A 14564-nucleotide genomic window follows, 5' to 3' on the forward strand; every position below is an offset into this window, starting at 1 on the left:
ATTGTAATATGTATCCAACAATGCTTTGTGTTTACTGTCAAGTACTGTACTGTGTACATATTGTGTTAATATCATACTAACCACAATGTAATTTTAGTTTCATGTACTTATAAGTAGAATACTATTTGGTTACCCCATTTACACACAGATGCTTTCTTAATAGTGCAAGTACCTGATTTCTTCCCTCCATAAAACTGTGTGTATTCTGCACATGTGATGTACCTGAAACAGACAGATAAAGAATACTATTATTACACTTATTGAAGAATCTATATAATGTAATACTATTTTATTACAACGCTAAAACATAAATAACTAACGTACAAAATAAAATACAGCAGTTGAAATTAGACGCAAGAATGACAGCTGGGCTTGTAAACAGTTTTAAGACAAATACATTATAAACCTTAGATAACAAATAACACGATGTCATTGCAATAAATAATATTTTTATTTTGCGTTGCTTCAATGAAATAATCAGACAAGACCATATAATAAATGCTCGATAGTTAGTGTTGAGTTCAAACGTGTCATATTTTACTCGCGTTATATTTCATTTCAACTTACATCTTATCTTTTTGATGCTGTCGTTTCCCCATTTTTGCGGACGAAGAGGTAGAGATAAATAAAAGAATAAAAGTTTATAAACGCATAAACAACCAACACAAAACCTCCGAGTGCTTAAAACACACACTTCCGGTTAGCGTTCAGCGCAACAGTAAAATGTGTCCGATGTGAAACGACAGAACGTTTTTATTTTGCTTCCTCGGTACGGAATCCCAGTAGCTCCTCGCTGCAGTCCACCAGGGGGCGGAATTCTGTAGTAGTGATTTCAATACAGATTGAGACAATATTATATCTGTATCAACAGCAGCCTGTTTGTGATGGATATGATCAATAATGATATTTAATTTAGATGAAAAAAATGTAATGAACCTAAAGTGAATCTGAAGAAAGCCCTGGGTCTGCATTAAAGCTAATATATAGCCTAATATATAAAGTATGCGTACATATTTATCTATTTAATTATTTATTTGCTTGTTTTTCTGGTTAACTATTACTATAATTATTGTGTGTTTGTTGACCGGAAAATAACATTGCTTTCAAAGGTGTATTCATTTACAGGCCTGTGTCCTGATGAGTTCAAATGTGTTGGTCAAGCATGTGAAAGATTATTGTGCCGGTTATCTTTGCTTTTGCCTATATTACATTCCTTTTGAGGATTAGCCATGGTTGTTATTGTTAACTAAAGCTAATTACTAATTCCTTACCCTTGAAACGCCAAAATGGTCCTTCTTATAGGCTTACGGGCAAGATGCGCATGATATACACTCCTGGGTGAAAAAAAATAAAAAAATGGGCCAAGCCAAAAATGGGAAAATATTTAGTGGTCTTTTAATGGTCTTAACCATTTTAATCAGAAATCATTGGTCAGGAAATTAGCATGAATTGCACAAATACGTTCAAATGCAATGTAAACAAAAGAAATGTGTCTATTCATTTATCCATTCTGAACTCTGAAAGACTGGATTTGTGTAAGTATGCGATGATGAAACATGAACGAGACACATGTATGTTACATAAAGTTTTTATTTTGTCACTTTTTGGGCTGCAGAGGCCTCTTCCACAGGAAGCCCAATAGGTCATCACATTTCAGCTTAAAATCACCTTTCCACTCAACATTCTAGCCAGAGTTACTCATCATTCAAGTGATAAAGCTCTGAATGAGTCTAAACAAGTTTAAGAAATAAGAAAATTATTGCTATGGCCATTGGCACCAACAATAAGAGCTTCAAAGAATGAGGTCATTTAACAAGCGTAGTTGATTCACTTTTATGATTGACTCAAGCACCCACACACTACGTATTGTAATGCATCAGGGGTGTCCAAACACGGTCCTGGCCACTGTCCTGCAGAGTTTAGCTCCAACTTGCCACAACACACCTGTCTGGAAGTTTCTAGTATGCCTAGTGAGACCTTGATTAGCTGGTTCAGGTGTTTAATTGGGGTTGGAGCTGAACTTTGCAGGCCAGTGACCCTCCAGGAGCAGGATTGGACACTCCTGTCATACATAGTGGTGACTTCAGGCCCATTCAAACCAAGGACAATAACTATAAAGATATAGTTTTAAAAGTCATTCTAAATTTAAAAGAATAGCAGTGTCCACACCACATATGTAGATAGCGGCACAGAGTAACGATTTCATTGGAATCACTTCCAATCAGAATCCATTCTGCTTTAAAGAGCTCAAGCATTTTAAATCACCATAAAACCAAAATGGACGTTTATTGATTTTTATGGAATATTGCCACATTTATTATAAATGATTTATCCAGGCACACCATTATTTATTTTAAAATTCTCGTAAACTAATGAAAATAACTTCCCCTCCCTCTTGCAGCAACATTTCATCTCTTCTCTGACGATGTATTTTTCAGGCCGAAGGCAGGACAACCTGTCACTCACATGACATCGCAGCAATAGTAAACAACAGCGATCCAAAGATCCAATCAATTCCCAATGGACAAAATCAAGCTCTGCCCAACATTTTTTCTTGCTCAAGAAGCCGTTTCACTTGGATATAATTCACAATAGGGAAGAAAAATTCAGTTTCATGCAAATTTTAAAGGGATAGTTCACCCTAAAATGAAAATTTTGTTAATTACACTCCATGTCACTCCAAACCCGTAAGACATTTGTTCTTCGGAACAAAAATTAAGATCTTTTTAATGAAATCTGAGAGCTTTGTCCCACCATTGTCAGCCACTTTCAAGCCCCAGAAAGGTAGTAAAGACATAATAAATTATTAATCTCCAACACGCATTCACACAACGTCAACACCACGCATGCATCGTGGTCCTGTGAACGCTCAATGGATATTAATATTTTGTAAATAAAATGTTGAATTATGTTTATTTGCTCAAACAAAGCACTCTCGACACTTCATAAAATTAAGGTTGAACCACTGGAGTCACATGGAGTACTTTTATGATGTCTTTACTACCTTTCTGGGGCTTAAAAGTGGTAGTTGCGTCGGCTGTCAATGGAGGGACAGAAAGCTCTCAGATTTCATTGAAAAGATCTTCATTTGTGTTCCGAAGATGAACGAAAGTCTTACGGGTTTGGAAAGACATGAGGTTGAGTAATTAATAACAGAATTTTCATTTTTGGCTGAACTAACCCTTTAAAGCAGCAGACGACATAACTGCAAGACGTGCCTATAATAAACAGCGTAATTGTGCATTGGTGTGGATGCTAATATAGATATCATTATAGTTATCTTTATAGTTATCATTCTTGCCATCAACGGGCCTTTACAGTACATTTATGAACACAAAACTAACATGTTAAATATGTGACTGTCACCACTTATTTGGGTAAGATTCATATAAATATGAAAATGTTTTATTCAGTCATGCCTTTTAATGTTTTTATTTCTTTCTGACACAGAAAAACAGGTTTTAGGTCTTTTGCATACAAGTCAGTGCTGACCTTTCACCCAAGCAAAACATTTCCTCTGAGCTACCAGTGTAGGATCTGTCTTATGTGACCCCACAGTCTCGTTATCCACAGGTTGACGCCCATCTCGGTGAGATACTGCAGCTCTGGTGTGAGCATCTTCCTGCAAAGCTTTCGGTGTGCTTTGTCGACATTCTTTTTCAGATTGTATCCCATAATCGACTTCTCACCGAAGGGTTGCCACGGCTGCATGGAAGTCTCCATGATGCTTCCTGCATCAACGGCGTGGCCTCCTTCAATGCAAATGGAAGCCATTTCTGCATTTCTGCGCTGCAGCTCTGTGACATCACTCGCCATGCGCTCACGGCCGTAAGCGTCCACTTTACGCCAGAAGGTGGCGTTGAAATACTGGTAAAGCTTCCAATCGATGGCGTTCCAGTCCAGCGCCTTGGCCCTGAGCTCTGGAGTCAGTTTTGAAATGGTTGAACCTTTCCGGGCATTGAGTTTGAAGAAAAGCAAGTCCTCCATGTCCCAGCAGAGGCTGTCCTTGAGCAGGATGAGCGACTCTTCAAAATACTCCACAAGCATTACCAACTGGAAGCGCTTGGCGATTGCGCGAATGGCCTCATCCACCTTTGGGTCGTCTGGATGTAAGTTATTATCCTGTCCAAAGTCAAAGAAAAGCAAGTTTTTGAGATAGAATGAATTGAATCCTTCTGGGTCATAGTAAAGCTTTGGATCTGTCAGGAATTCTCTCAGCTTATCGTCCCCAGAAAGCTTCCATGTGAGAGGTACAACACGCCCAAAATAGTGGAACGAGGACTCAGCGAGATCAGCCGGGTCCCGGAGGATTGTGATGTACGAGGTGTCGGCTGGAAGCACTTTGGCCACCTCAGCAGCGTTGAAACGCATGTGATTACAGATGATGTTAAAACACATTCCAGGCCTGTAGTCCTTCACTTGTGAGCGATGGAAAGAGGAGGGGTAAAAGAAGTCATTGCGGCTGTTGGGGAAGGCAAATTTAAGGTGGTGTTTTTCGCCAAAGCGAAAGAGAATGTTGAGTAAAGTGCTACTAGCTGTTTTATGGGTTTTCATGAACATGATGTCCACTTTTGGAGTGCAGATTCCCTGCCCAGAGGCATGATGGGAGTCGTTTGAGATTGTTGAGGAGTGGGCGGCAGAAGGGCGATGAGCACATGAGTAAGGCACTGGGACCCTGTAAACAAAAATGGACAAAAATACTGTCATTTGAATTTATTTTTAGATATATTTTTATCATCTTTAGAACGAGTTGTTAAAACTAGTGCTGTCAAATTGATTTTAACTTTGTTAGATAAGTGCTAGTTTGAAAATATATATATGTGTGTGTGTGTGTGTGTATATATATATATATATATATATATATATATATATATATATACATACAGTGCCACTTGAAAGTTTGTGAACCCCTTGCAGAATCTGTGAAAATGTGAAAAATTTTAACAAAATAAAAGAGATAATACAAAATGCATGTTATTTTTTTTATTTAGTACTGTCCTGAGTAAGATATTTTACATGAAAGATGTTTATATATAATTCACAAGACAAAAAAATAGCTGAATTTATTAAAATGACCCCATTCAAAAGTTTGTGAACCATTGATTCACCCCTGACTCTTAATGCATTGTGTTTCCTTCTGGAGCATCAGTGAATGTTTGAACCTTTTTTAATAGTTGTGTTTGAGTCCCTCAATTGTCCTCAGTGTGAAAAGATGAATCTCAAAATCATTCAGTCACTGCTGTAAAGGGTTCAAATATGCAAAAGATGCTGGAAATCTGAAGAATCTGCAGGACCTGGAGATTTTTTCTGAAGAACAGAGCTCAGTTTAACTGCTCAGAACAAACAAGGGACTCATGAACAACCATCACAAAACAAAAAAAAACAGTCGTGGACTATTCAGGTAACCACACACAGTATTAAGAATCAGTGGTTCACAAACTTTTGAATGGAGTCATTTTAATAAATTCAGCTATTTTTTTGTCTTGTGAATTATATGTAAACATCTTTTATGTAAAATATCTTAATCAGGACAGTACTAAATAAAAAATAACATGCATTTTGTATTATTTCTTTTATTTTGTTAAAATTTTTCACATTTTCACAGATTCTGAAAGGGGTTCACAAACTTTCAAGTGGCACTGTACATAATGTATATGTGTGTGTGTGTGTGTGTGTGTATATATATATATATATATATATATATATATACACAAAAAAAATATTTTCACACCAAAAAACATATAGTTTCAAACTTTTATGTTAGATCATGCATATATATAAGCTTTGCAAATTATATAATGTAAAAATGTAAGTATGTAAAGTAGAATTTTTTAAAAAATAAATAAAAAATAATAAAATAATAATTAAAAATTGTTTCCTGTCAGGATAGAATAGAACAAGAATTTAGGGATAAATTATCTTGAAAATAACATCAAAATGCAGAACAGGCTTCGTTTTCTTAATGAGGTTCATTGCAAAATACTATAATCCAATGAAACTTTGACTGGTTCTTGTTCGAAATACATGAAGGGACTCACTCTTGCAGGCCATATTGGACCTCTGGGGCCGACAGGCAGTACAAAAGAATCATGCAGGTGGTCAGCAGCGCACCCAGGATCAGTCCCTTACAGATGGACCTCCACTGCCTGACTGGCTTTCCAACCATCATAGCTGCCTGGTTGGACCTTGGAAGAAAACCATGAAACAAAGAGAAAGAATCTTCAGTAATGATATGGTGCTATTGAGTGCAACTCTAATGGATTTGTTGTTCATCTCGTATCATTAAAGGCCCTTTTACGTAAATATAGTTTAAATGTGCTGTGGTATGTACTTTGCTTACGTATGCAGAGTCCTCTAGTGCTGCATGAAGCATTTCTAGTGTGTTAAGAGACATTCGTCACCATCTCAAGTGCCCAATTATTTAGGTACACTGCTGCTCACTCAATTGCCTTTCTCCCATGAGCCATTTGATCTACATCTGCTCAACATGTGCTTATGAGGGGATTTGCAGTAGCATTGCAGCTAATTCAGCTGTGGGATTAAAATCTTTTCTTTTTAGGTGATGTGAGACAGGTCACTGTTTGTTTTTAAGATATTAAATATCTAATATATACGTATTTAACAGGTTAACGTCCCCATTTTTAACCCAAAGCCAAGAAATGGCATAAACAAATTAAAATAGACAGTTCATGAAGCCTTCGGGCTAGTTAGTTGTGGTCTTGCTTGAAAGAAGACACTTTGCAGTTTGTTGTCATCAAGTCAGAATTAATTACAATAATACAAAATGCTTATGTATTGTAAAGATTATCGAAAATTGTTTCTATTACATATTTTTATGACAAAACAATATAACATTTCTCCGTCTTTGTGTTAAAATGGCCTTAAAAGAAGAAAATAGAAGAAAAAACAGAAATGGGTTACCAGTAAAACTATTTTTTTATAAATATAAAAATATTTAACCTAATCTCTCTGTTCATCTGAGGTCATATAGCTGCAAGTATAACACAATAAATATAATAAGTATAATTCGCGAACAATGACCGTTTTACCTAGGCCTTCATTATCTTGCTGACTACACAACTAGGGCTAGGCTACTCACCTTAGGTAAATAAATACATGCTCATGAATTTTTTTAAGTTAATTTAAATTAAATTATAATTTTAACTGTATATTATCTTGAAGTACACGCGAAGAAAAACAGTTAATACAATGTAAAAAAACAATTAGCCCATCAACACCAGCGCTTTAAAGTTTCACTACAATCGATAACTGAGACGATAGGTGGCGCGAGTTGCCTTGGTTTCAAAACGAGAGCGCGATATGTGATATGTGATATGAAGGGCATAATAAGCTATTAAAAAAGTATTAGTAATTATACTTATGATATGCCGGTTGAAGTTACTCAAATTAGGCGATGTACAGCGTTCAGAGCGTTTCCATGGACGACAGCGAATATTAGGAAATATCTAAGCTCTGGATGACGTGATTGACCAATCAAAATAATCACCATGAAATATATGAAATGTATATTATTCCGGAAAGCAGTTCAATAATCACTTATATCTATGTATTTAAGGGAAAAAATATATATAATTTATATATAGTATATAATATATATATATATATAGCCTAGGCATAGTATAGTGCTGCTTGACATGTCACTACCCACAAAACACAGAACCTCAAAAGGTGAATGAATATTAAAAAGCATTTTCCAACTAAAAATATATTTGATATTCAGACTGTGCTACCGCGGGGTTCATTATGAGGGCCAGATGTCCAGCGAATGAATTATGCATTCAGAAGAAAAGTGACACTGTCCACATCTCTTCATGCCCCATAGACCAGTATCAGATATCTGCGGTGCAGGGCCACAGGTGGAAAACTTAATACTACCAAGACAGCATGTTAGAAGCACTGACTGCGACAGCCTTATGCTGCTGAGCAGTCACCGAAAGATAGATGGAGAGACCAATGGAACAAAGCACCAGCAGTGACTGGAAATCTAGAAAGGACAGAAGAAGTCTGAAGGAACCCATTGTTCTTATTTGCAGCAGTCTCTAGCCCTGCATTTTTCAAAGTCATCCTTTGTTGATAGCAAAAACACTAACAACATCATCATTGTTATGCTGATGGTCACGAATAATAATAAGGATTTTACAGAATCACGAAGAACTGCTACAGCAGCTGCATCTCCTAATTTAGGATAAAACGCATAAATGCATCCATCACACACCAGTTTTGTTTTTGTGGGTTTTTTGTATTTGTGAGCTATCAGTACAGTGTATAAAAGTCTTTGGAGATGTTGAAAGTTGTATTTACTCATGGGTTTTTAGAAAATTGGACCTGAAAACTGGGAATTTCTGCATAAAATCTGTTTAATCTCTGTTTTAACAAAGAAAAGTGCTGCTGGCAACTTCATAATAGACAAGAAGTCACTGTAATGAAGTTTAATGATGGGATACAAACAGAATAAAGGTTTCTTTTACTTAGCCACAAGAAAGCAGTCAGATTAAGCAGTCTGATTAGAGTGGAACATTTAGGAATGAAAGGGATAGTTTTTCTTTATAGATTAAGCATTGTGAGGGTTCATAGTGACAGAACAAATTAGTTTATCTTCATAATAAAATAAAACAAAACATAAAACAAAATAAAATAAAATATATAAAAAATAAAAATAATTTTTCCAGTAAAAATATCTTAGCATCCATAAACGAGCAAAAAACTTGAGAATCAAAACTGCATTAGCTATTAAGACTTTCATAGAAAATATCTGGATTTAAATGATTTTTTTCTTACCAGAATGGTCAGTTTTTACATTTATGTTTCAATAAATATAATAGAATTTAGTGAGGTTTATGACCAAATCACAAAAACATGATTTGGAACTTAATTTAATAATTACATTTTTAGTTATGAGGATGTTTAGACTAAAAAAACTAAATCAAAAAATATTAATACTGATTTTTGCAGCGAGTTAACAGACAATGATATTATATATTCTCCCAATATAACTTATATTAAGGATTAAAAGCATTGGTATCTTACCAAAACATGTAGATATCCCTCTCACAGCTTTATTGGTAGAAAAAAGCAATGACTCTGAAGAGATTTTATTAACAAAGATGCATTGTCAAGACTGGAAAAACATTGATTCCTTCGCAGTTAATTGTCCAGACGTGCTATCCAAGGTTAGCAGATCAGTATCCCTCTTCTGTGAAATATCCAGGTGATCATTCACCCTGCACACACACACACACACACACACACACACACACACACACACACACACACACACACACACACTGCGCACCTGATGATTTTGAAGCCCCCGCCTCTCCTCTCATCCTCCACCGTCTGCAGGCTGTACAGCTGAGCTGGCTAAACTGCATACAAAAGAGGCTCGGCTTGTGCTCCTGTGACGCATGCAAGACTAGTGTCTGGGGACCTTCAGTTGTCACTCTGTGTGTCTGTTTGCATATATGAATGAAGGTACAGCAGAGTAGAGTGGATGAAGAAGTGAGGAAGAGAAAGACATAAAGAGACAGGAGACGAGAGGAAGAGATTGAAACAGGGTTAGCGAGAGAAAATAGGTAAGAGGAAGGAAAAGGAACAAAAGAACGGAGGAGGGATCTATTCAAGGTGAAAATAGAGAGCTATTGAGAACAGATTGCTGGTTTGAAGTAAAAAAGTTGCTAGAAAGGGTAGTTAAATGCATGAGAGGGGCCAATACTAAATTCCAGGTACGGCAGTACACAAAGCTCCAAACTGAACCAGTTTGTTTAGCTTTCCATGTCTAAGTAACAAAAACACATTCTTAGCATGGATCAGGTGAGTCTGCACAAATATCAGTGACACGGAAATGGTTTTAAAATTGAGAGAAACACGTTAAACTCATTAATGCCCAGATGATAAAGACATCTTAGTATTGTTTGTATTTGAATATATTTTACAGTTAAGTGTATTTTTTGCATGATTAGTTTCATGTGAACTCTAGTGACCTGTGCACATATCTCTATATAGAAACTCTCTAGGAACTAGTAGATGAGCTCAGGAAGAACTTTTGACAACTGTTGGTGTTTCATTCACACTGCCATTGCTGGGTGTTTACATTAGAGACCGATGGGGAAGAATCCCTTCTTATCTCAATGTTTGCTTGCTATGAGTTTCCATACAAAGATTTGCTCCAGGTGGATTTATGGGTAAACACTCAGAATGGCAACTTCAGTTAAACACAAGCACTTGATACATTATCCAGCAAGTTCAAAAGCTCTTCCTAAGGGTGTTTACTTGGCATGTCCATTTTTAACATTGATTGGACGAACATTTTTTGGTCCTGATACTTCCACAGACGATATATGTACAGTTTTTAAAGGGGACCTATAATGCCCCTTTTACAAGATGTAATATACAGTGTACAGCATAAATGAGTACACCCCCTCTGAACAAATACAAAAGATGTATTTTCTTTATGATCACTAATACAATTCATGGAAAGATGGCAAAACTAAAATGTATTAAACATGTACATAATAAAAACTGTATAAAAACAATTTTGTTTAAATTAAGGATTGCAGAAATGAGTACACCCTAGATTTAATTCAACAAATCTATAATATTCTAGCACATAGTATGCCCTCCATAATTTTGAATATACTGCTCTGACCCTTCTTGGCACGAAGTGTACAAGTTCATGACAAATTGTCACATCTGTTCTGTTTAACTCCTGGATGATGAGCTCCTTAAGTGCCCTGATCTTTAATGGGGTGTGTTGCTCAACTCGTCTCTACAGAATCCCCCACAGGCGCTCAAGAGTGTTAAGATTGAGTGCAATACATGTCCACAGAAGGTTTTTCACCTTTGGAGAATGCATATCCCCATTGTCATGTTGAAAAAAATGCCTAACAATGCAGGGAATGAGGAAAGGGTAACATCTTCTGTTTCAAGTTTGTGTATTAAATTACACAGTGGTGTGGGAATTCATGACAGCACTGATAAAGCACAACTCCCTCACACCTTCAGCACTCATACATCCCTATATAAGAGCTTTACTACCACTGAACTTTACTGTGGGAACCAGGCACTTCTCATTGTACTCCTCCTCTAGCAACACCATAACATTTTGGATGCTGTTAGATCCAAAATGATTGATTTGGTCTCATGAGACCAGAGTATTGATTTCCAGAATCTATGGGCTTTGGAAATGGCTGACTTTATTGTGCTTTGGCTACAGTAGGTAGTTCCAGTGAGAACAACAACCATGCATGTCAATTCTGCAGGCCGCATCTTACTCTGTGAGATAAACAGTCACTCTTTTCATAGCTTTTGCTGGCTCTGAGACACTCGCTTGGTATTTTTACAAAAAATTAATTTATGAATGTGTATACACTTTATGTTGACCTTTGTGCTGAAAAATGTTATTTTAGTTTTATGTACTATTATAGTAATTATGAATATTTGAATTCATTTTAATTTTTATATTTTCAATTGTCATTTTTAGCAATTTTATGTGCTTTTGTCATTTTTATTAGTAATTTCTTTTGTAATTTCAAATTAGTCATTTATTTCATATTATATATCATATTATTTAGCATTTGTTTTTAGTAATTCTAATACTTGAACTTAAACTTATTTTATTTCAGTTAGTTGCCCATTTTTAAAGTTTTTCTTTTTAATATTTGTACTTTGTTTTAGATTTATTTCAATTAACGATTTTTTTTTTCAGATTTAGGTAACAATAACAACACAGGTGCTGCTCAGTTGTGTTCATAACAATTATTTGTAATGTTAACCGTACTGTTTGACATGGTTCAAGTGAAGCTGAGAAAAGACAGTTTAATGTAAGAGGTAGTGAAATGAAACGAGATCCAACTCCTGTTCACATTCACTGGAGTTGCAATTTCACGTGGAAAAAGAGTGACCCTGTATAGACCCTAGAGTACATTTAGTTAGCCACAGGGTTGAATGACTTGAGGTGTGGGTTTTTGAAATGCATTGATTATCAAATGAAGATTTTAGAGAGACAGAAGAACAGCATTTATTTAAAATAGAAATCTTTTGTTACATTATAAATGTATTTACTGTCACTTTAGGTCAACTTAATGTATCTTTACTGAAAATAAACATAATAAAAAAGCCTTCCTGACCCCAAACTTTTGAACAGGAGTGTACATATTTTCATAAAATGTTGCTTGAAATCAAGTAATAATTAATGACCCCCCCTTCCAAATAACCCCTATTGTCACCATGAAATCAAAATTGACAACTCTTGTTTTTTTATGATAAATATGATCTTCCCCTCCCTCTTGCAGTGACATCTCTTCTCTGATGAAGTGTTTACTGGCGCGAGGAGCGGGACAACCTGTCACTCACATGAGATCCACCAATAGCAAACCACAGCCATCCAATCAATTCATGATGGACAAAATCAAGTCCCGCCCTACATTTTTTCTTGTTCGAGAAGCAGTCTGATATACATCACAATATAGAAGAAAAGACTTAAAATACATTTCTCTCTCCTCTCTTGAAACATTACTTTACAATTCTCTTGAGTGACATCACTCAATCCATTCTCTTTAGTTTGCTCACTTCTCAATGACTCTTACTGTTTAGCACAAGATATTCTGTTCATCTCCTTTTGACTGGTCTTAAACACTCAGCTCATTGTCTACATCCACACACACGGACACACAGAATGTCATGCCAGTGCTAGGCAGTGTAAGAGCAACATGGCTGGAATGCAGATGGCTAACGTGGGAAACACTGCATGCTTGTGTGCGTGAACGTGAATTAGTAAAAAAAGGCCATGAGTCGCCTGGCCTAAAGCCCACAGGGGTTACACAGCAGCGAGGAGAACACCAACGTCATAATTCCCACCACAAATACAAGAAAAGCACAAATATACAAAGCTGGTACCAAGGGTGTATAGGGCTTCACTGATAACAAACACCACAGACAATAAAAACACATTTGAATGGTTCTCTGGGTGTGACATACAAAGGAATAGACTGTGTCACGGGTTATACACATGCTTACAAAATAAAAGAGAGCGGATTACTTTTGAAATCTTCAAATAAATTCTGATTTATACAATGCCTGCCCTTGATAGTTCTTGGCAGTAAAAACCTACCATAATCAAATTCTGTCACAAAAGACTGAAATGGACACTGGAGAACCATTCAGAGCTAAATAATTCAGCTCGCCATCCTAAACCAGGAGAATCTGACTCCATTCACCACTTGGAAAATTCACAATGAGGAATTCAATGCAACCTGAAATGATCATTTTCTCATATCAACCTTCATTCTCAGTGGATTTGAAAATTGTTAAAACTCAAATTACATTTCCCAATATATGAGTTTATCCATTTTAGATATTAGGTAAGATTCAAGTTTTGTCTCATGTCCATTGGTTAAGGTATGCAGTTATTTATCAATGAAGTGAAACCAGCTGGAAAATAAAAGAAGTTAGTTTTTAGAAAGACCATAATTATTAATAATTATTACATAAAATAGAAATAACGTGACATAATTAACAATAAATATGACATAGGCCTATATACAGTGTTGGGAAAGGTTACTTTTAAAAGTAATGCCTAATAATATTGCGTTTCTCACTAAAAAAGTAACTAATTATGTTACTTTTTATGGAAAGTAATGTGTTACAGTACATTACTTGCACGTTACATATATATATGAAATATGAAACACAAATGTGATGTTTAGCTAAAGTAATTTTTGCTTATTAGTATGATTAGATCATCAAAGGTCAGCAGCAAAGACATTGGTAAATAAAGTTCAATTCACATTTATTTGTATAGCGCTTTTCACAATACATATCGTTTCAAAGCAGCTTTACAGGGAGTGCATGTCAACATTACAATTTAGAGTAATCTGTTATCAGAGTTGACTAAAAGTGAGATAAATACATAAAGTGTGTTATTTAACATTTTATTATTGCAGGTTTGCATAATATTCTGAGTTTGCATCTCACTGTTTTTATTCACTGAAATACTGGAATACTGAATCTGTTTTTGAGCAAGTGAGATGTAAATGCATGATTTAACTACAATAACCATCATGTTCACCTCTACACGCCTCTACACTTACTCGCGATTTCTCTCAGCATGGGGACAGGAGACGTGTCAGTCAATAAATGGGAAAACAAAGATATTTTGTTGTAAATTTAAAAGTAACGCATTACTTAATTACTTGAAAAAGTAATCTGATTACATAACTCATATTACTTGTAATACACTATAACAGATGGCCTTCATTTTGTTAGTGCAGATCTGGCAGAAATAAGGTTTACTTTTGCTGTCCCAGTCTGTCTTGGTTTAGGAAAGAGGGAGTTTAGGGGAGAGTGGGGTAAGATGAGCCATTTTTTACTCATGTGGTCCTCAAGATGAGAGAAAATTAGGCAGAAGTACAATGAAAGTATCTAATTTCAGGATTTCCTATCATTTAAAATGATCAGAATACATCTATGACAAAGGGTTCTAAAAATATGGCTTCATATAAAAAAAGTGTTCCTGTGGCTCAATTTACCCCAGGTTAGGGGTAAGT

At 35.7% G+C, this 14564-nt stretch overlaps 2 protein-coding genes across 3 annotated transcripts in view; both read right to left on the reverse strand.

Annotated features, from left to right (window-relative positions):
* ppil2 (peptidylprolyl isomerase (cyclophilin)-like 2) overlaps nt 1-744 on the reverse strand; it is a 37884-nt gene extending 37140 nt beyond the window's left edge. Inside the window, exons 1-2 of the mRNA XM_051895293.1 lie at nt 568-744; nt 173-222 (exon numbers count right to left, since the gene is read on the reverse strand). Coding sequence (XP_051751253.1) covers nt 173-222; nt 568-599 — 82 coding nt within the window. The 5' untranslated portion in view covers nt 600-744. The remainder of the gene's footprint in view (nt 1-172; nt 223-567) is intronic.
* An 828-nt stretch (nt 745-1572) lies between these two features.
* Nucleotides 1573-9642, reverse strand: gal3st1a (galactose-3-O-sulfotransferase 1a). Of its 2 annotated transcripts, none has more exons than XM_051895670.1 (3): nt 9314-9642; nt 6039-6185; nt 1573-4675 (listed from the first exon to the last, which is right to left on the reverse strand). In XM_051895670.1, the coding sequence occupies exons 2-3, from the start codon at nt 6167-6169 to the stop codon at nt 3523-3525; spliced, it is 1284 nt and encodes a 427-aa protein (XP_051751630.1). In that variant the 5' UTR covers nt 6170-6185; nt 9314-9642; the 3' UTR covers nt 1573-3522. The 2 variants fall into 2 exon arrangements, with proteins under 2 accessions (XP_051751630.1, XP_051751629.1); XM_051895669.1 differs by lacking the exon at nt 9314-9642 and adding an exon at nt 9049-9300.
* Between the last annotated feature and the right edge of the window lie 4922 nt (nt 9643-14564).

The sequence above is a fragment of the Ctenopharyngodon idella genome, chromosome 5 (genome assembly GCF_019924925.1).
Source record: "Ctenopharyngodon idella isolate HZGC_01 chromosome 5, HZGC01, whole genome shotgun sequence".
Lineage (NCBI taxonomy): Eukaryota > Metazoa > Chordata > Actinopteri > Cypriniformes > Xenocyprididae > Ctenopharyngodon > Ctenopharyngodon idella.

What these genes read in the sequence shown, in the direction of transcription:
- gal3st1a (XM_051895669.1), bottom strand. An exon ending in GTCCAATATGGCCTGCAAGA is followed by an intron (nt 4,676 to 6,038) that starts GTGAGTCCCTTC and finishes TTTTGTTTACAG; the next exon opens with GGTCCCAGTGCCTTACTCAT.